The sequence below is a fragment of the Adiantum capillus-veneris genome, chromosome 17 (genome assembly GCF_014529385.1).
Source record: "Adiantum capillus-veneris isolate H3 chromosome 17, ASM1452938v2, whole genome shotgun sequence".
Taxonomy (NCBI): Eukaryota; Viridiplantae; Streptophyta; class Polypodiopsida; order Polypodiales; family Pteridaceae; genus Adiantum; species Adiantum capillus-veneris.
This window is the reverse complement of record NC_140947.1, coordinates 145,963,283-145,985,120: the sequence shown is the minus strand read 5'-3', so window position 1 is coordinate 145,985,120 and position 21,838 is coordinate 145,963,283. Positions and strand designations below refer to the sequence as shown.

General features: G+C 42.4%; 1 protein-coding gene across 1 annotated transcript; it reads right to left on the bottom strand.

The window, feature by feature from the left end:
- Positions 1-1,409: 1,409 nt before the first annotated feature.
- LOC147438274 (ribosomal RNA small subunit methyltransferase G) lies at positions 1,410-19,719 on the bottom strand. The gene is made up of 9 exons (XM_086487574.1): positions 19,563-19,719; positions 19,235-19,315; positions 19,053-19,142; positions 18,805-18,974; positions 18,651-18,720; positions 3,965-4,044; positions 3,801-3,863; positions 3,647-3,723; positions 1,410-1,733 (listed from the first exon to the last, which is right to left on the bottom strand). Exons 1-9 carry the CDS (start codon positions 19,644-19,646, stop codon positions 1,633-1,635), a joined length of 816 nt encoding a protein of 271 aa, XP_086343700.1. The 5' UTR covers positions 19,647-19,719; the 3' UTR covers positions 1,410-1,632.
- Between the last annotated feature and the right edge of the window lie 2,119 nt (positions 19,720-21,838).

Sequence of the window (21,838 nt, the reverse complement as noted above, 5' to 3'; positions counted from 1 at the left end):
CGGATGATCTTCATTCCACGAAGAGAGAAAGCCATACAAATATGCCATTGTTACAACATGTAGGTAGATGGGTCCTTTTATTTAAGGTTTTTTGAAACTCATATGTCCCCATCACAAACAAAACAGAGGAGGGTAGAGAGAGGTATTTCACTGATACCTTGTATGTTGAACTATGGGTGTAATTTTTTGATAGGTCTCACTTAAGGCTTTCTCTCCTATCAGAGATTTCCTCCATGGTAGGCCACAATTGGGCCTTTTAAAGATTTCCTTCGTTCTGCTTATTAAGAATGTCAATGTAAGTTGTTTTTTCAAGCCACTCTTTGAGAACATAATTTCCTCTCACAATTAGCTACCAATCGACTGTGGATTGGAGGCTACAACATGCATGTTTGTGAAGGTCTATTCAAGAATAGTTCTCTTGGTGAGGACGGAGAGATGTAACAAGCGAAAGACCCTATCTGCATTAGGGCTTTCAAGTCTCAAACAATGATGCCCTCATCCTTCTATTTACCATGGTCCCCACAAGTGCTTCGGGCATTGTCCTCATAAAAGGGGGGAGGGGGATGTCATGACGACTTCTTTCCAATGAGGATGATTCGATCTCTGTTTTCATGAGAGATAATGATCATGCCAACTCTTCCTCCCTTTGCGATACTAGAGGCATCCATGGTATAATCACTCCTCCCATGTCAATCTTTCTTTACATTTATCATGTTCTACAGCATTCTTTGTCAAAGGATTCGCTTCATATTAATTTCTTCAAGGCACATATCTAGTTCGTGTGCAGGATTGTTCATGTCTTTACCATCAGCACTTCCAAGGAAAACAAGAAAAATGTCTCGAAAGATATTGATAAAACACAAGCTTTTAAACTTTGTAGATCAAGATTGCTTGTAATTTTAAGATCTAGATTGCTGTGGTTCACATTCTAAGCAAGGTGTCCTACCGACAACAATCTTGCTATCGTGGCTAATGGTGTATATGCAAAACAAAGTGCTCAAGTGACTTAACACTTTCAAGTTTTCTGTCTTATCCTTCATTATGCTCGACCTCGCATTTGAACACATCTAGCTCTTCAAGGGCAGGGGAAGATCGTCATCATTTGCCTTTGAGAAAATAGTCCTGCATATACATGCTATCTAGACATGAAAGCATTACCTAACAGTATAACCTATAATGGTTATCTTCCACTTCTCCAATATGCCACTTATGTACATAAATCTGTCAAAGTAGCACCCATGGTTGCACCCTTGTAGCATCAATACATTTCCGGGGGGGGGGGGGGGGGGGGGGGGGGGGGGGGGGATTTGTATGGAGAACCAAATTTCGACTCTTATCTACAACTATTCCCATGAAACTAGACCTTTTAAATAGGTAAACAACACTAGTCTTTTCACAATGTGACACGATACACAAAATTGATCTTTTGAAGAATGTTACCTTCATCCAATATGTTCTTTATAACCAAATTTACGTAAGGTACACTTTCACCTTTTGATTCAAAAGCGTTTTTTTTAAGGCTTCATCTGCTGGATAACGTGAAAGAATATTCCATGATAGGAACTTATTTAATTGTCGAATCTGTTGAGTAACATATTGTTACATCAAGAACTAGGGATGCAAGTCTGATCTCTATTTCAACTTTTCGCAAAAGTCCGATAGATCCAGTACATTGATACGTGAGACTTTTGTTGCTTCCTCCCTCTCCGAGACGGTGTTATAGCCCCATGTACCTGCACCCACACGTCCACCTCTTAAAAGCAGTTCATGAGAAGCATTCAAGATTCAGACGACTTTAAATCAGAAGAACCATCTTACAAATTAAAATGTGATAATTGTGACAACAATTGGATTGCACCAATTTAATTAGCAAGGACTACATCAAATTGGAATGCGGCAAGACTAGAAAAATACCCACAAAGTCAAGGTCACAATGATATGTGAACTTCCTTTAACATAGAGTAGTCAATTTATATGAAGGGTAGGTGATAAAGTGCCATGAGTTTTGTAAAAAAAGTTCCACGCACAATGGATATAAACATATTAGCAACCTAGTTAAAAATCAATGTTGAATACAGGCATGCTTGCAGAGGGCCTCCTTCACTAAAGTTGACAAAATGTCTCTCCTTTGCCCATTTAGCTTACGCTCCTATATGTCAAAATTCCACCCTCAAGAAGTGTACCTTGGTTTACATTTAGTGAATCATGACATTCATGCCACTTTCTTACTAAGTAACCTAGAATCCAAAAAGAACCATTAAAAAATGTGTCATGTTGTTGGGTTAAAGGCCTAAATAACCCCTTTTTATGTATACTTTGTTCAGGTTCACATTGAACCTCCCCACATTTTTTAAAATCATTTATAATAAAAGTGGGAAAGCCTTTATGAGTTTTCCCCAAATCGTGCGAGCTTTCTCCCTCTCTCTGCTTTTGATCCCTAGCGCTTCTACTCTGCTGCACTTGTGCCTAGCTCTACCCGGCCCAATCCTGCACTCCTTCACCTCGCACATCTACCCGTAGCCTCTCCTTCGCGATATCACATGTTTAGTAAAAGAAGTCGCCAACTACCTTACACTGAAAAATGGGCTTTTTGTGCAAACGCGACATATTATCAATGTGACATGAAACGTTTCAGGGTTTTATGTGTTTTGGGGTTTCGAAGTTTCTGAAACATTTCGTTTTGAAGCTCAAAGAAAGAAAAAACATAGGTTCTGTTTATGTATATACCTGTAATTATACATTGAATATATATACAAATTCACATGTCGAAACATGTAAAATACCAAAATCTAGATGTGAGACTGAGTCACGAGTAAATAAGGTAAGAGCACAAATTGAATACCAAGCCAAGCCAAGCCAAACCGTGATATATCACAACGGAAAAACAAATAACAATGTCTAAACCCATGTACTCATAACAAGAGGCATGACTCAAATCACACCACCAATTCCTAATACATGAGCATAATCTTGAGTCCTAACCAAAAGAGCAAATAATACATGAGCTGAGTTTTGGCCATACTATATAAACTGTCCAAATATCAGTAAACAGCTAGCTATAGTCCTCCTCAGAAGAGTCGCTACCATACTCCTCAACATCACTGTCATTACTAGATGCACTATCATCAGAAGGCAACATCTCTCTCATAACCAAAGAGAGCCTAGTAGTAGTATTCGTGGGGGTCAAAATAATCTATCAATTATTTTGAGGAACCGTTTGTACATGGCTTAAAAAATCCCCAAACGGGTGGTGGTTTGAGGTCAACTGGTCAAAAGGGGGCCAAAAAAAAAATCAACTCGTTTCCCCCATTTGGCTGAAACGTTTCGATCATTTCACAATTTTGAGGTTTCAGAATGCGAAAACACTTTTTTATGTCTCACTGAATATTATGTAGCTTATGTACTTTCATATAAACAAACAGCTGCAAGCAGGAAATCCCAATGGAAGTTGTTCAACATAGTCTTAATTTTTGGCTTAGTGCTAGCAAACTCTCAGATTGATGCAACCACAATAAACAGGTATATAGCTCACCACCTCTACTTTTCAATCTTGCAAGCTTATCAACTTTATGAATGGAGGCTGAATTTTAATTTAAGAATTGAAAACTAGGAAAGGATACAATTGGCACACAAGGTAGTTTCGTACCTAGATACAAGTTCCAGTTGTCCAATAATGGCTCTTTGATCACATTGTCCAAAGTGGCGATCCTGTCTTCTACAAAGCTGAAAGATAAAAGAGCAAACAATTAACAAATTACCAGAAAAACACAGTTGATGGCAGAAACAAAAAACGGTCTTACTGTAGCACTAAGTCTTGATGTTCAGGTTGGCTTTGGAGCTTTTTGAGTACCTCCACTTTTGGCCTGACAGAATGGGTTCAAATCTATAAGCAAGTATCATTTGTTGAAATTGAAAATGTACTAAAATATATACGTAAATATACAAATGTCAAAAAAAATCATACCCTGAACCAAGTCCATAGATGAGTTCTGAAGGCAAATCTACTCCAGCAAGCTCCTTCAGCAAGACATGAGCAAATCGAGCCTGTTGCAGTATAATTCAGATAAGTCTCAATGCTAGAAGATTCCAAAACAAGGCACATACAAGATTCCAAAACAAGGCATGTGCCTGGGAGACCAATTAAAAACAAACTAATACCCTATAACTGTTTCGTAATTGAATAAAGCTAGATCCACAAAGTATTTGAGCCAAATTCAAGCTCTGACTGATTTAAGAAAATTATGATTATATTTGCAATTGCATTGTACTAGTGGACATGCTACTCAACACACAGCCACTTCTAGATTAGGGATTGATTAGATTAGTAAGGACACTTGCATAATGGTTAGCACAAGACAATATTCAATCGTCCGATCTGTTTTTCCAGCACCTGGCACCGTTAGCATGTAGCCTAAGACTATTAATACACAATGGTCCCCTAGTAGCAGACACAAAGTATGGGAGGATGTGCATGCCCAAGCCAATATGTTTTTTGCAGATACCTAACATTTAGGGGAACAACCACCTCAAATAGATCTTACAAAAAATTACCACCCCCATCAGCTTTGGGTTGCATCTTATTGTGTCACCTAGGGACCAGCCCAATCAGCCAATTTTTCCATCTCTTTGCCCCGGACCTTGTTGGTTATTTGCGGGGGTAGTGTTCATCGGCGATTGTATGTTTCTATGTTTTGTAGCATGCATAGGTAAGCATCTATGTTGCATTGTGATGTGCCAACCACTAAATATTCCTAATTAGTTTGAGATTGCTTGGATGTGGAACTTTAGTGCATCATGACACTTGTTACAGATCAGCGCAGTCTGGGTGTATGGCTAATTGTGCTACGACAAAATATCAAGAGCTTCGATATGGAATGGCAGAACAAAATGACCGATTATTTTTCTAACTTGAGTTGTTTTGAAGATATAATCGCGGACGATTACTCTTCTTTCAAGAAGGAAGGATGTCACAAACTGCTGACGTGTCAAGCCATTGAAAACCCTAAGGCTTAGGAATCCCAGAGCCTAACCCCTAGCCAACCTGCATATCCTGGCCTAGGTGCCTAAACCCTAGCAGAAGTAAAAGAAGAAGAAGTCATTACCAACTCACAGATTCTCGCCGAGTGGTCCAAATAACAAATTGGGTTAGGATTCCCAACAACTTATGGAACCGGCCGAGGGGCCTAAACCCCTAAAAATAAAGCAGAAGATCACACACACCGACTTGTGTAGAGATGATGACGTGGCAGTTAGTTGTATGGACCTTCCATGAATTGCCTTGACTCTTGCTTACATCGCAACATCGTACAGATAGCCCTTTGGGCGCTAGCTTTTGGGACCAAATGCCTTTAGACTTGACACTTTTAATGTAATTGCTTTTGAATGGCCAAGGGTCTTTAAATATGTCTTAAGGGCCCACTCTCTAGGATCCTACCCGCGGGAGATGCAAAGCATAGCCTCGAGCGATGTACCGTGTTGCACTAATATTAAGAAATACCGAAAGGGACGCCACAGTTTGGAGCTAGTGCACTCTGGGGGGTAAATTACGCCACTCCTTGTCTCGTGTGAAGTCTCTCTTTCAGTTCAGTAGTTTTGAAGTGCCTAAAATTTTTTTAGTCTGTTCTTTTCAGTTGCCACGTGATGCCGTCCGCCCCTTTCGGTATTTCTTTACTCTTAATTTGCAAAGGTACGAGTTTCGAGAGCTCTCCTCTACTTCTCCTCGCGCTAGAATGTGAGAGAGACCCACCCTTACATATTTATAGGCTCTTGGCCTCAAACTCAAAAGCTATACTTGAAAAGTTGCACGTCAATAAGCATCTGCACCAAAATCATGCGCCTCATGGGCTGGTCGTACGTTGTTGCCATGTCATCATGTCTAGCACAATTTGCAAAAAATCCATGCATTGCTGCCACATCATCTTCCTCTACGCAACTTGTGGGTGTGTGTTTTTTATTGATTTAGGTCCCTCGATAGAGCTTCATAAGTTGTTGAAGGTTAGGAATTTTAATCCTAACCCCTTTTTATAGTTTGGGCCACTTGACGAGTCTTTAAAAGTTGTGATTTCTTATGTTCTTCTTCTTCTTCTTGGGTTGAGGCCCCTCGGCCGGAACCTACAAAACTCAGAGGTTAGTCCAAAACCTTAAGGTTGCTCAGATCTTCCTAGTGCCACGCACAGATGCAAAATACCACATAGAGAAATTGTCGCTGCTCAGAGAATTCTGGCTTTGACTTAGAGATTGGCATGGACCAGCTTTCTAGGGCGAGTGACTGTGACCGGCCAGACGAACGCATTGATTAGATGCATTTATGACCTCGACGTGAAAACCCTAATTCTAAAACCCATCGCATACTGCCTTCTAAAATCAAAGCAATAGTCCTCGATTGCATGAAAATAAAGACTTGCATTAATTCATCAAACAAATATACAGTAGTGCAATGATGACATTTATGCATAAGCAAAATAATTGTTCAATTAGCCAAAAACATAATACTTTCAAAACATGGAAAGCATGTCACGGGTGACACCATTCCAACGCATATAAAATGACCTTGGATCTCATCAAAGGACAAGGTCCCAACTAATGTCTCTTTGGATGCAATCGTTCATCCAAAGTCTGTGGAGATCACCATGTCAAAAGGATCCTCGTGTTATTATTCCTTATCACATTAGCCCAAAAGCTTGTTTATACAACTGTATGGGATTTTATCTGTTAATTCTTCCAAATTCATTCATTGAGCATTATTAGTTCCTGAATTTCACCAAAAATCGTTGTGTGGTTCTTCCTCAAGTGATGCGGTCTTTATGAGCAAGTATTTGTTCTGGGATCAAAATCTCTTCATTCTCTTCTACTACTAGCTGAGCACATCCGAAGGTTTGGTGGGCAATTCTCCCATGAATGCCTTAAGAACGGATACATGGAAAGCATTATGGATTTTCCAATGTGATGGTAACTCGAGTCAAAATGAAGCTTTGTTAATGCGGTGAATGACCTTGAATGGTCCATAATACCGTTGACTACGTTTAGGATACAACCGTTCTTTGCCTTTCTGTTTTCGTAGACGTGCCTTCTCGAAACCCACTCACCAACTTTAATGTCCAATTGTTTCCTATGTCAACTCCTCGCTTTTGCTTATCTTGGGACTTTTATAAGGCTTCTTTGACCTTTGAGTAGGCAGTGTCCAAGTCTTGTATGAATTTGTCGGCCTCAAAAATCTTGTCCTTTGTGAGTAGAATCGGTGGGACTTCACAAGTTCCTTCTATGATCCCAAAGGATGCTTTGCCAGTTGACGAATGTGTCGTGTTATTGTAGGCAAATTCAATGAGTGGCAAGTACTTCTCCCATGAGTGTTTTTGATTCAGAGCATACGTCTTGAGGAGGTCCAGAACTGTTGAGTTAGCATTCTCATATTGGTCCAAATGCCATTACAATCGGATGATATAGTGACCAAGTCGTCTCTCTCTATCTATTTCTCTCTTTATACTCTGGCTTCAGTATTAAGTGATAAATTCTATTTATCTGAGTATATTCTACATTGCTATGCGCTCCCGTTTGTGACAGTGGTATCAGAGCATGGTCTCCTCTCTTTCTCTGTAAAGGAGGACGACTCTGGGAAGATACGGGAAGAAGCCATGACAAGCAAAGAGAGAAGTAAGCAGGCGGAACCCTGAGCCCTGCAAGAAAAGCTCGAAGAGGTGGGAAAATTTTTCTCTCTGCAAGAAGTCGACACAAGACTTGGGATTCTCTGAGAAGGCGACAAGAGCATGATGCTCAAGAACCTAGAGAACCCTGGGAGCGGAATGCTCAAGATACTACAAAACACAGAAAATATCCAAGAACATCTATTTAGAACCATAGCCAAGAAATCGCATCATTTCGGAAAGGATATGAAGAAGGTCTTTAGACCTAGGAACACTCTAGTGAACTTTGATACTTTTGATGGAAGGGAAGATGCCCCGAAAGCTACCGCTTTAATTCGACAGTTTGAAGTTGCCTTTGCAAATGGCAATTTCTTAGAAGCGTCGAAGGTGAGGCATGTGACCAAACACCTCAAGGGGATTGCAAAGTATACTAAAGCTCTGCAAGGAACTTACAACAAGACTTGGATTCAACTCAAGGCTGAAACAATGAATTTTTGTTACCTCTCCTCGAAGTATATGTTGCTATCCGGAGAAAGTTTGAAGTAAGGAAATTCAATCTAACTCCTAAGTTTTAATATAGAAAACCCTCAAACTTTAAGTGAGAGGGCATGTCTTTGATCAAAGTTAAATCTTTGAGGGATTCAAAAACTGCATATTGCTTTTATGCACGAGATATGCATGTGTCTAACCAGGACGATCACTCTCAATATGAGAGTAGGATCAAGTTGGAACATTGGCTATATGAGATTAATTGTTTGCTAATCATCCAGAAGGTCAATACTTGATCTGGTATTCGGTAGTTCTACCACAGAATACTGCTATTGCGGGTAGGACATTATGAAGGAACCATTCCGAGATTTCAAGCAGAGTAAAAGCTTTCGCTAAGCTTGAAGCCTAAACCAATAAATGGAAGCTACGGTAGTGCATTTCGCACAAGTGAATAAACACTCTCTTACGAGGGAAGGAACAAGCAGCGACTACGGCCTCTGCTCGAGGAATCCAAGGATTGAAATCCTAGTTTATTTGATGAGCGGGTTTTGCTCTAAGATCGAGCCAAGGGATCGTCAGGTTGAGCGTCTTCGCTCTAAGGATCTTACGAAGGGAAGGTAATTTCCCAACTTCACCAAAACTCTAACACAGCTTAAGAATTATGTACACCTTTGAGTACATGGATAACACATGAAGATGCAGACCTATGCCAAGGAGGGTCATCTACCGATCGAATTTTTTTCTAGTGACCGGAATGAGATGAACCAACTTCCTTTTCAGGAACTGGACGGGAGTTTGTTATACTCTCTTGAGCGCCTTTTTGCGCGCAAGGATATTCCGACACGAGAATCCCTATTTGAGATGTGTTCGGTGGAAGGAATTTGAGTTTCTCTACGGAGAAGAGGTTTACTGATGGTCGTTGATCATTGAGTACGCTATGTGCTTTTACCATTACAGTAGCAACTTTTGGTTGCGGTATATGTTTCTCCATGAGCAGGTATTTTTTTGCAGGTGTACTTCCTCTTAGTGAGGGAGTAGGAGCAAAGGAAGGCATGAGCCTCTGTAGGAGAAAAGCACTCTGAGGAACTAGAGCCAGATCAGCCCAAGGGTTTCGTACCCGAAGTAGATCCACGGATTGGAGAGAGGTAGTCTCTCAAGTTGCGACCCGAAAGTGGGGATTCCAAGTAAGGACTCCGTGTCCGGGAAAGCAGAGTTGTTCTGCAAGAAGAGGATTCTGGAAACATAGTTGGAAACGAGTTGCAAGGGATGCTATACCCTGAGTCTGGAAGGTGAGATCCAGAGGCGAGAACCTTGGTTCTCGAGGATTTGGAATAAGGAACAGAAGTGCCTTGGAATAGGGGTTTGCCCTACGAATAGGAAGCCGAGGCTTTCGGGAACCATCAAGTCTTATTCTAGAACGAACGTGGTAATACGTTCGGTTCAAGTGGTTGTATAGACTTCTCCTCGGTAATAAAGATATTATTACGAGCGGGGACTAGCCCATCTTCTGGTCCCCAATACTATGTCGATCTTCTCACTCTCTCTCTATATATATATATATATTTCTCTCTATATACTCTCGCTTCACTATTGAGTGATAAATTCTATTTATCCAAGTATATTCTATATTGCTATGCGCTCCTGTTTGTGACAGTCCCCGTCCCGGAATCAGGCTCCCCCGTCTCTAGGCTCCGTCCCCTCCGTCCCTTGTTACTATGTCAAGGGCACGTCCCAAATGCAACCGAGCGAGACAGGGAGCATTCGCATGTTGCGGAGTCATTTACAGCTCCAAGGCAAACCTTTGTTGTCCATGAACACCTAGGTGGCTTGGACACCAATTCCTCAAGCTATTCCAGTTCAGTCAGCCACCTTTGAGCGTCCAAGTGTGGATCTCAATGGACACATGCATAAGGTATTTCCACCACCTACGGTGTAATAGGACGAGCACCACGTGCCAACAGGAAAGAACAAAATGAACAAAAAAAAGCACTTCAAATAATAATTGTACTGAAAGAGATGCACGACACAAGACCGGGAGTGGCGGAGTTCCACCCCAAGAGAACATTGGCCCCAAACGTTAGCGCCCCTTTCTGTATTTCTTTACATTGCCTGAACTCAGTACAATGCCGGTACTCGCGCTCTGCACCTTCACCTGGAAGAGTGCCAGAGATTGAGCTCTTGCGCATATATAAAGGCCCTTGGCCTATGAAAAGCAATTACATGAAAAGCTTCAAACTCAAAAGCATCTGGTCCCAAAAGCTGCCGCCAAAGCTACGCAACGTAAATCACGGCAACACTGGAGCTCTTGATATCCTGGCTTCCCAGAAAAATCTCATCCAAAAAAAGAGTCTCATTCCATATCGAAGCTCTTGATATCCTGGGTCGTTGGTTTCCGAGAAAAATCTCATCCCATAAGGAATATTCAGTGGTTGCCACATCACAATGCAACACAAATGCTCACATATGCATATTACAAGACATAGAAACATAAAACCACCGATGAACACTCCCCCCGCAAATAACCGGGCCATGAGCTGTTCAACGACTTCCTTAACACTCCTCTTGCAAATAGCCTAAAAAGATCCGGGCCATCAGGTATAGAGGCCTTTTACAACCAAACGTCCCCCAAACCGTAGCCTGCATCATTTGGAGGTGCTGAGAGTAACCACTACTCAGACTTCTTAATACTCCCCCTGTAAATAAACATCTAGGTCTAGGCTATCACAAACTACTGACGTGTCAAGTCACTGAAGAACGGAGCCAACCTCCAGATCTCGACCGAGGGGCCTAAACCCTAAGTGAAGAAGCAGAAGCAACAAAAGAAATTTTTTACCAACTTGCAAAGTCTGGAGTGTCCTATTTTTAAAGAAGAGTTCTCGCCAATTTATGGGACCCCGTTCGATGGGGCCCAAGGGACCTAAAGGCATTATAATAAAGCAGAACCGCACACATGCGCACACACACACACTCAATCTCTTGCGTCGCAAGCGGATGACGTGGCAGTTGTACTGACAGATTTTTGCAATTCACATTGGCTATGCTGACGTGCAACAAGTACGGAATTCCGCATTTTACACTGGCTCTGCTGACGTGGCACCTGTACGGATTTTTGCAAAACACACTGGCAACTTTTGGGCGCTATTGCTTTTGGGCTAGATGATTTTGAGTTTGAAGCTTTTCATGTAAACTGCTTTTCATAGGCCAAGGGCCTTTAGTTATGTGCATAGGGCTCAAGGCACCAAGGTTTGAGGCCAGTGCTTTCTTGGGGTGGAATTCTGCAACTCCACGTATCGTGTGCCATGCACTCTCTCTCTTTCAGTTTAGTGTTATTTGAAGTGCTAAAAGTGTTCAGTTTGTTCTTTTTGGTTGGCACGTGGTGGCCGTCTCTCGTGACACGGGCAATGAGTAACAACAACAATACTCCCTCCGCAAATAACCACAAGGATCCGGGCCTAGAGTATGTGCAAGCATTCTTAAACATCATTTCTCACTACTCCACCCACGATTAAATCACCAATCATTGAAACCTGCAAGTTGGCTCCGTTCTTCACTGGCTTGACACGTCAACAGTTTGTGACATACGATACAGCCGGGGTATTTTGGGGTGGATCTGTGTTTCAAAGCATGGCTGCTTATGCATAATGCGCCTGGAAATCAGCACACATGCCAGGAACAATCTTTGGGGGTATGCAAGGCATGATGCCAAACCCCATGTACAATAATATGGGCTTACAACCAAGGTTTCAGGGTAGTTTGGGATGCCACACGGCAATTTTGATATGGCTAGTTTTTCCAATTAGTAGGCAAATATGGCATGAGGAAGCCAAAATGCTAATGGCCAAGAAGCATAGATGATCCCCTAGCATTGTACCCATGTTGCAAACACTTACCTATGACAATTTGACAGTGCTTAACAAGCTGAAACCTTACAAAGAAGGTGATGCAATTGTGAAGGTTTGACACTTTCAATGGTTTTGAAGACAAGACGAAGGCTCTTACTTTCCTCCAACAATTTGATACTACTTATGTAGGGGGGAAATTCACCGAGGCTTCGAAGGTCTATAAAGTGGCCACTTTCTCAAAAGGAAATGCACGTTCATGGTGGACGACATTATTGATGCAAGGACAAGCACCCACCACATGGGTTTACTTCAAACGGATGTTTGCTCTGCATGGCTGTCAAATGAGCTTGAAGTTGATGTCATGATAGATTGGCACCAACTCAAAGCGGCTTCTTGCAAAAACTTAAGAGGAGTACAATGCGAAGTTTTGTAAATCGCTGCTTTCAGTAACTTCCTACAAATTTGTGTTTGTGTCATAGACAGAGCTAAAGGGCTCAGGAATTATTGTACAAAGAACACAGTGGCCACCCTTATGCATGTTATGGAGGTTGGCAACATTGGTCGTGCCTTGGTGAAGGGAGAAGAGACAGTGGATTCCAAGGCAACGTGAAAGGGGGCAGTCAAAGAAAAATTCAGCTAAGAATCCCTTTGCAAAAGTGTCACAAACGGGAGCGCATAACAATATAAAATATACTCAGATAAATAGAATTTATCTCTTATTATTGAAGCCAAAGGATATAGAGAGAAATAGATAGAGAGAGAGAGAGAGAGTGAGAAGATCGACACAGTACTGGGGACCAGAAGATGGGCTGGTCTCCCCCCTTAAAGAGAATTCTTTATTAGGGAGAATCTTTTTACAAGCACAAGAACCGGAGAAAACCCCTCCGTTCTAAATCTCTGACTCGATAGTCGTTCCTTCCCGTAAGGGAAATCCGAGAGACAAGCTCTCAATCCTTTTTCCGTCTGTACTCGGAGTTGAGACTCCGCAGACAATTTCCGAATTCCGTTTCCGGAATTCCCAAGCGTAGGCCGAAGCCTTCTCGCTTCTCCTTCGCGATGAAAGTACCTGTAAACACACACGCAAACACACGACAACAATTCGTATGGCGAATCCACAATAGGTACCTCTCGCTCTTGCGCGAGAAAAGCGACTTCCGTGCTTCGTAGTCTCACGATCTCTCGCGTCTTCTGGCGGCAGAGTCTTCTCTTGCTGGCGCTGGCAACCTCCCTTCGGTGAGGGCATGTGGTGCTTTTATAGCTCCTTTACCACGGCACGAATAGCTGCTCGCGGAGAGATCACGGCCGGGTTTTTTTTTTTTTCCAAAAAAATTTATTTTTTTTTATTATTATTTTTTTCTTCTGTTCTACCCGAAATAGGGAGAGAGAATTCGCTAGCTGGTTTTGTTGCTTTATTTTCTAAGTGGCTGCCCACTTATTAAGTGGACGGCCGGCATATTTTTAAAATTGGTCTGAACCTGCCCAAAAACTCAATAAAACCTTATAAGTTAAAATCAATGCTTTCACAGCACTTCCCAGGCGTCCCTGGATGCAACCACATGCACGAATGCAATGCAAACATAGATTCCTCGCGGAAAAGCGTTTGCTCTTCCCGGAAAACTCGTTCAAATTTTCCGCTTTTTAAGAAAAGCTTCTCAGAACCCATCTTTATTCTTGTGATTGCGTCTTTACGCGTATTCCTCTTTCCAGTTCGGATTTCCTCTAGACTATGGATATCCCCTTTCCGATGCACCCGTCACCCACCTTGTGACGCATCAGGAATACCCATCACCTAGTCCTTTCCTACCGAACTTACGGTACAATCCCCTTCACGATACTCTATGTCACCCATCCTATGACGCATCAGAGATGTTCGTTCCCGGATGGTCGGATACTTCTTCCCGATGCTCCCTGTCACCCATCCGATGTGACGCATCAGAAGTACCCGTTCCTGGTGGCCTTACAGATATTCTCGTTCACACTGCTATCGTCATTACTTTGAATGACGCACTAGGAATACTCTGTACTCGAATGTCTCCAGTGAGAAAAACCCTCACTTAAAATTCCAATAATTCATTTAGAATTATTTTTCCTTGATGTTCCAAGCGAGAAAACCCTCACTTATAAATCCAATAATTCATTCAGAATTATTTTTCTGTCAGATAAAGCCAATTTAGCAACAAAAAGCAACTCCTGAAGCTTCCGAGGGGTCAAGAAAAACAGAGAAAGCTAAGGAATTAGCCGAGACGTCTGGAGGACATGCCAAAAAACACGACGCCTTTTGTGTGCAAGTCTTTCGAGGAAAAGAAGGCTTTAATGGCTGAGAATAAATGCTTTATTTGCGAGCAACCTAGTCACTTTGATGCGGATTGTCCAAACAAGAAGAAAACAGCTGACTCACAGGACAAAGAGGATAAGAAAGAAAAGAAGCCAAACCCACGGCTGTTTTAGTGCCACATATGGTGGGCGATAGGCCAAATTCTAGTGCGAGTAAGCTATGCAGAGCGTCGGGTGAAGTCAGGGATCAAACAGCGCCTATTTTCTTTGATCCAGGTTTTCAGACTTGGACACTCCATGCGAGAAATTAATAGCAACACACGAACAAAAATTACAAAATCGCTGAACTTTACGAGAGAGAGAGAGAGAGAGAGAGAGAGAGAGAGAGAGAGAGAGAGAGTCGACACGACACGGCACGGCAAAGTTCCGAGCCAAGAAGCACTGGCCCCAAAACACTAGCACCACTCCGGTATTTCTCTATTATTATGTCACAACAATCCTTTGCTCTCACACTCTACGTCCAAATGCTCTGCAGAGTGAGACCCCAAGGGCTCTTATAAAGAGTACAAGGGTTGCCCAAAAGCAGAGCCCTAAAAGCTCTTCCCCCAAAAGCACTAAACCCCAAAAGCATCTGCTCCAAAAAGCTAGCACTGAAAATTGTAAAATCTACCAACGTAATTCGCGAAAATCTGTACAGTCCTACGACGCCATCATCCTTACGGCCTGCCACATCAACATGTCACCGCGTTTTACGAAAATCAGCTCCGGACTTCAAGCTTTGGGTTTTGAGGATTTTAGGCCCCACAATCGGTGCTCTATAAGTTGGCAAGACTAGGATTTAAAAATCCTTAATCCTTTTCAGTTTGAGGCCCCTCGGCCATACTTTCTCGATTGAAAACTTTCTCGAAAAGCCGCAAAGGAATTATAGGAGGATACATAACGGCAGATGAACAAGTCATTTATGCTAAGGAAGGTCGTTGTTATCAATGTCAGCATCTCAAAGTCTACTTGGAAAGAGTTTGAGAATGTCCAAAAAGCGTTTTCTTACAAACTTTCTCCAAGTCGATGACATGATCCTCAGGTCGCTCGGGAGGGAGTGTAGGGGGGTGTTGCTAAATTGGCTTTATCTGACAGGAAAATAATTCTAAATGAATTATTGGATTTATAAGTGAGGGTTTTCTCGCTCGGAACAACAAGAAAAATAATTTTGAATGAATTATTGGAATTTAAAGTGAGAGGGTTTTTCTCATTGGAGACATCCGAGTACAGAGTACTCCTGGTGCGTCGTTCAAAGTAATGACGGGAGCACAGTGAACGGGAATATCTGAAAGGCCACCAGGAACGGGTACTTCTGATGTGTCACATCGGATGGGTGACAAGGAACATCGGGAAGAAGTATCCGACCATCCGGGAACGGACATCTCTGATGCGTCATAGGATGGGTGACATAGAGCATCACGAAGGAGATTGTATCGTAAGTTCGGTAGGAAAGGACTAGGTGATGGGTATTCCTGATGCGTCACAAGGTGGGTGACGGGTGCATCGGAAAGGGGATATCCATAGTCGAGAGAAAATTCCGAACTGTGTTAGAATTGTGCACAAGGAAAAGCAAGCACTTGAATAAGGATGGGTTCTGAGAAGCTTTTTACGAAAAGCAAGACATTCGCAGGGAAGGCAGATGCTTTCCCGCGAGGAATCTGTGTCTGCATTGCATCTGTACATGTGGTTGCATCCAGGGACGCCTGAAGTGCAGTTTAAGCATTCGTTTTTAACTCATAAGGTTTTATTAAGTTTTTAACAGGTTCACGCTATTTTTTTTAAATGACCGGCTAAGTGGGCAGCCCACTTAAAATAAAAGCATGGCTTATATATAAAAAAAAAGAGAAGAGACAGCGTAACCTTTGTACGGCAGCAGGCAGCCAGCGATTCTCTCTCTCGAGCCGGAAAAGCAACCTGCCCTATTCTTGCACGGGGGAAAAAGCGACCAGCTGCCCTACTTTTGCCAGGCCTCAAAAGGCTATTAAATCAGCCAGCGCCCTTCTCTCTTGGGATGAAACCTGCCAGCGCTAGGAGCAGAAGAAGAAGATTCGCCAACACTGGGAGGAAAAGAACAAGCTGCAGCAGATTTCCGTTGCTAAGAAGAAGTTGCCGGCGATGCCCATGGCTGCCCTAAGTGAATGAGATGATGCCAGGACCACGTTCCATCGCAAAGAATCGCTCACGGAAGGAATTTCCGTCGTAATAGGCTGCAGTTTTTCTCTGTTTTCAGCCCAAAAACATCGGGGATAGGGCTGATTTACGAGAAGGAACCCGAGGATACACCTCGCCTGTGTATAGGATTTGAAAGAGAAGGTTTTCCGCACAGAAATCTCTTCCAGAAGTCGTTTTTTTTTAGAACAGAGTTGCGTTCCGAGTGTCGAGACATCAAGGTAACGTTTTCAAGTTTAGTTTTACTGAGTATCTGTTTGCAGGAGTGCTTCCTTTTTGCGAGGGAGTAGGAACAGAGCCTCTGTAGGCGGAAGAAGCTCTGAGAAGCTAGAGCTAGATCAGCCCAAGGGTTTCGTGCCCGGAATTTGGGCGTGGAACCATGGATCTGAGAGAAGTAGACTCTCGAGTCAGGATCCGGAAGGAAGGACTTCGCGTCCGGGAAAGCAGAGTTCATCTGCGGCAGGACTCTGTGATTAGAGTCGGGAAACGGAAAGTAGGGATGTTATGCCCTAAGTCTGGGAGGTGATTTCCAGAGGCGAGAACGTTAGTTCTCGGGTAGGAACGGAAGTTCCTAGGAATGGGGCTTTGCCTTGAGGATGGAAGCCGAGACTTCCAGAAACCATCAAGTCTGATCTAGAACGAACGTGGTAATACGTTCGGTTCAAGTGCTTGTATAGACTTCTCCTCAATAATAAAGATACTATTACGGGGAGGGACCAGCCCGTCTTCTGGTCCCCAGTACTGTGTCAATCTTCTCTCTCTATCTATTTCTCTCTATATCCTCTGACTTTAGTAATAAGTGATAAAAATTCTATTTATCTGAGTACATTTTATATTGTTATGCGCTCCTGTTTGTGACAGGGGGAGATCATCCTGGAGAAACAAGTGCTCAAACTTGGCAAACAACTCACCGTACTTATCAGGAATTCCAAAGTTCCTTGATGTGGGGTTGACATAGACAACCATCGCCAGCTCCTCAACGTAGCTCTCTTTTAGCCTCGACGTGAGAGATGAGAGGGAAAGAGGGAATACCGCTCTCGCCTCATATGGTGGTAGCCACTCTTCAAGTCGATCTTCGAAAACACTATAGCCCCATTGAGACGTTCCAAAACGAGTAATCCACACATAACCATGATGAGTCATCTTTCTTACGAACAAAAAGAAATAGAACAGCAAAAAGGACTTACATTGGGACGTATAAAACCACTATCCAACAGCATCTAGTTGGCGCTCAAGCTCCTCTTCTATTAGCCTTGTTCAAACGATATGGAAACTTACTTATAGGTTGTGCTCCGTCCACTAAGTCGATGACATGATCCTCGAGTCGCTCAGGAGGGAGTGTAAGGGGGAGATCATCCAGGCGAGAGAAGTGGTCGAACTTGGCAAACAACTCACCATACCTATCAGGAATTCTAAAGTTCCTTGATCTGGAGTCGACGTGAGAGATGAGAGGGAGAGAGGGAATACCGCTCTCACCTCAAATGAGGATTGGATGCGTCAAACTAAAAATGCTAGCTGACCTGCAGGGAAGAGGCTAGCGCTAGGGCTCATTGACTGATCTGCTACCGAAAACGCCAGGGTTGATCAAAACTGTAGGTTATAAACCTCTTAAGGTCTAGGTAGGGCAGAATTAGCGTACATCAATAAAAAGTTCAGCACACTTCTCTCATGGCTCTATAAATGAAAATACTGCCATAGTAAAGCATTGCATTGAAACAAGTCATAGAGCTGCCCAACTCTTTGCTTAATAATATTTTCCGAACAGAGAATTTATGGTATGCAGTAAAATGGTCAAAAGCATGGGCAACAGCGATAAAAAGCACGGTAATGAGTTCATAGCTAAAATAGCTGCAATGTCATTCTGTTTATTTTTTAACTTATTAACAACTTGCAAGTGATATATAAGAATGCATGCACAAATACACTACTGACACACAAACGCGCAGTAAAATGTTACATTGTCCAAAGAAAATATTTGGGATGAAGCAATTTGAACCACCACAAAAGGTCATTAAGTACTTAAGGAAAGTCTGGCGTGAGAACAGATTAAAGGAGTCACCTATAGATGGTCTCAGCAAACAATAGAACACTTGTCTTACGTAATCTAAAAAGCAAATACTTTAATGTCAAGTGAGCAAGAATTTGCCATGCATTCAGAAAAAGATGAAGTGGCCGTCATCTTAGAGAAGTGCATTACTTGCTTAGTTGTAACAATGTAGATTTTTGATGTCGCAAACTTGAGAGCATCACCGACTCCAGGATAAAACCTGTGCATAACCAACACATAATTTACAATTGAATATGATTCGGTAAAATGCCTTCTCGAAGAATAGCAATGGATGCTAATGTACCTGTTTGCACAAATCCACCCTTGCAGGTCATGTGAAATCCAATCATCTCGAACCTTCCCAAACAGTTCAATTAAGGCATCTCGATTCTCCTCACCCCAGTCCTTCATGATAACAGGCTTAATACTCGTCCAGTGCTCCAATATCTTATCAATGCTCAATCCCTCTGCTACCTTCAAATGAGTGGAACTTGTGAATTGACTTGATTTTGATAAAATCAAAACCTATATACAGTGCCTTGAGCTACGTACTGATGTTTTTCGAGATGCTGGAATTTTAGATTCAAGCAGCAGGCGCACAAGCAGCAAATTTTCATAACCTGTTTCTACAACTGGTCTGACCTATTAATGTCAGAACATTAGCTGGGGAAAAGGTAAAAACCTTCTGACAGGCTAACATACTGGTGTTGGGAAAAAAAAAAAACGAAATGTACCATATGCATTGTCTCCAAAATCCATGATTCTGTCAGCTCATCAATGTCGGCAAATACTTCTGGCCATCGCACTTTTGCAGCCTTTACAACATTAACCAACATGAATTTGAACAGAAGTTTTTCTTCTTGAATTTAAGAAGAGTGCAATGAAGCTCATGAGATGCGAAAAGAGCAAGAATCTCAGCCGATGCATTGCAGCATGGATGAGAGTTACGCATGTCTGTTACTCATGTGGGTTCCCAACTTCTAGCAAATGCCTCTCTCTCTCTCTCTCTCTCTCTCTCTCTCTCTCTCTGCGTGCAAGAGAAATTTAAACGCAGCTCCACACCTTCAGGGCGGACAAGGAACTTTCACCGCAACTGTCGCAGAGGATGCCATCGAAGTCGAGCGCGTACAGATGACCTCGTGCCATGCTTCCTCGGCTCCGAGCCTCCGGGCTACAAATTGAAGCTCGCTAGTCCACGTGTCCGGACAATTGATCGAGCCTTTTTGGCATGCCCAAAGGGATGAGGCCTTAGTGATGCCTTCCTTTTTGCTTTCCTAGTCCGGTTAGCATACTTTCAATGTTTTCAATGTTTTCAGTGATGATTGTTTTCTACACTATTTGCTACTCCCTACTCGCTCTCCTCTCTTTTTATTCAATTCTTCAAGAGATTCCCCCAATATTTTACTTCAACAACTATGATTGCTTTCTACACTACTAGCTACTCCCTACTTGCTACTCCCTACTCGCTCTCCTCTCTTTTTATTCAATTCTTCAAGAGATTCCCCCAATATTTTACTTCAACAACTACCCAGGAACTCACTCCTCCCACCTCTAAAAGTGTTAAAGGGGATCGAACACACATGGGTAAAAGACAACAACTAACGGCTCCCCTCGTAACCATTCAACCATCCATGCGGTGTTGTTGTAGCTGGTAAGCATAACAAATATAAAACAAACTCACAGCCAAGAACCCACGCGCATGCACCTTTGTCGTCCGTCCGTCGCCTCCTGTACCTACTCGCCCTCTTAGGCTCAACGCTTGCTTCGATGCTTCCTTTCCTACTTCACGCATCTCCTTGCAAAGCATCTTCTTTGATTCTGCTCATACTTTCTTTTTTAACAATCGCAGCACCTACTAACCTACTACTGGGAGAGGTAAAGGAAAATGTATTAATTAGTGAGATTCCTCCCACCCAAAAAACATAAACGAAATGGTCATTAGCCCCCCCCCCCCCCCCCCCCCTTCTTTGTCACGCAAGCAGTCTCGCTGCACAGACGCACGCGCATTCAGGCAGAGATAGTGTGGACGCCACTTTGATGGCACTAGAGAGAGCCAGGAGAAGACTGCCCCGATCGCACGAATGCAAAGAGAGAGAGAGAGGGCTAGCTAGTAGCCTTGCAACCTACTCATTGCACACACACACACACACACACACACATGAAGAAAGCTATGCCCTAAGAGGGGCTGCAAGATAGATGAGCTCCCTAGGTCACGCGATGAGGGGATGGAGAGATCCCAAACTGCGCCAGCCACTTCCCTCCTGCGTTGCGAGCCCCACACACACACACACACACACACACACACACAGACAACGTCCCACAATAGCAAGAAATAGAGAGAGAGAAAGAGAGATTCAAAGATAAAGAGAGAGACATGGTCTCTCACTCTTTTTCCCCTCAAACTCTCACCCTTCCATTCACCCCTTTCAACTAATAGGCAATTTTTCTATTTTCCCCCGTATCTCCTACTTGCATTAAATGTTATTTCAATTTTAAAATAGTAAATGGGTCTTTTTATTTCACTTTCATTTCATATCTTGACATGTCTTGTCTTTACTTTTTTTGCATTCTAATGCTTTAATATGTTAAAGTGGAGCTTCACTTTAATAATTCTAGTAAATCCTATGGACACACACACAAATATATACTAAAGAGTTTTTTTTATTTCGCGTTTCATTTCAAAGCCTCACATGGATTGACTTTTCTTACGTTCTATAACTTAATTCTAGTCAATATTCAAGAAAGTCTCTTTTATTAAGCGGTCGTCGGTTGAGTTTCCTCCCAACAAAGAAGTGAATTGAAAATACTAGCATAAACTTAAAATTTGTAGGATTTTTGAACTATTTTCTCACATAGTTCACCATATCCTTTACCGTGGTTTACAACCACCTAGTCTCCATTTTCAACCGGCTCAAGGCTAAGCTGAGGCAATCCTTTCTTGAACACTGATTCTACTTAAACTCAACCTAATGATTTTATCACGCTCTAATTATTTTAGAAAGCCACCGTGATTCTTCATTTGTTCCTATTGAAAACTAGTATCCCTTGATTGATTCGCTATGGAAATGGTATGAATTAAACAAGAGGAGCAATGTTGTACCTTTCACATCATCTCTTATTCTGAAGGCTCCATAGCATCTCTCCTTGAAGCTTTTGCCAAAAACTCTATGACCTCGCATCACAAACAAGATTTTGCATTAAAAGATGTATAGATGTAAAAATTTATGTATTATATTAAAGACAAAGGGAGATGCATTTCGTGCATTTGCGATGCTTGTGCCCATAAAAAAGAGAAAACCATACATATGTATGGTGTGGAGTTGGCACTGTTCTCCACA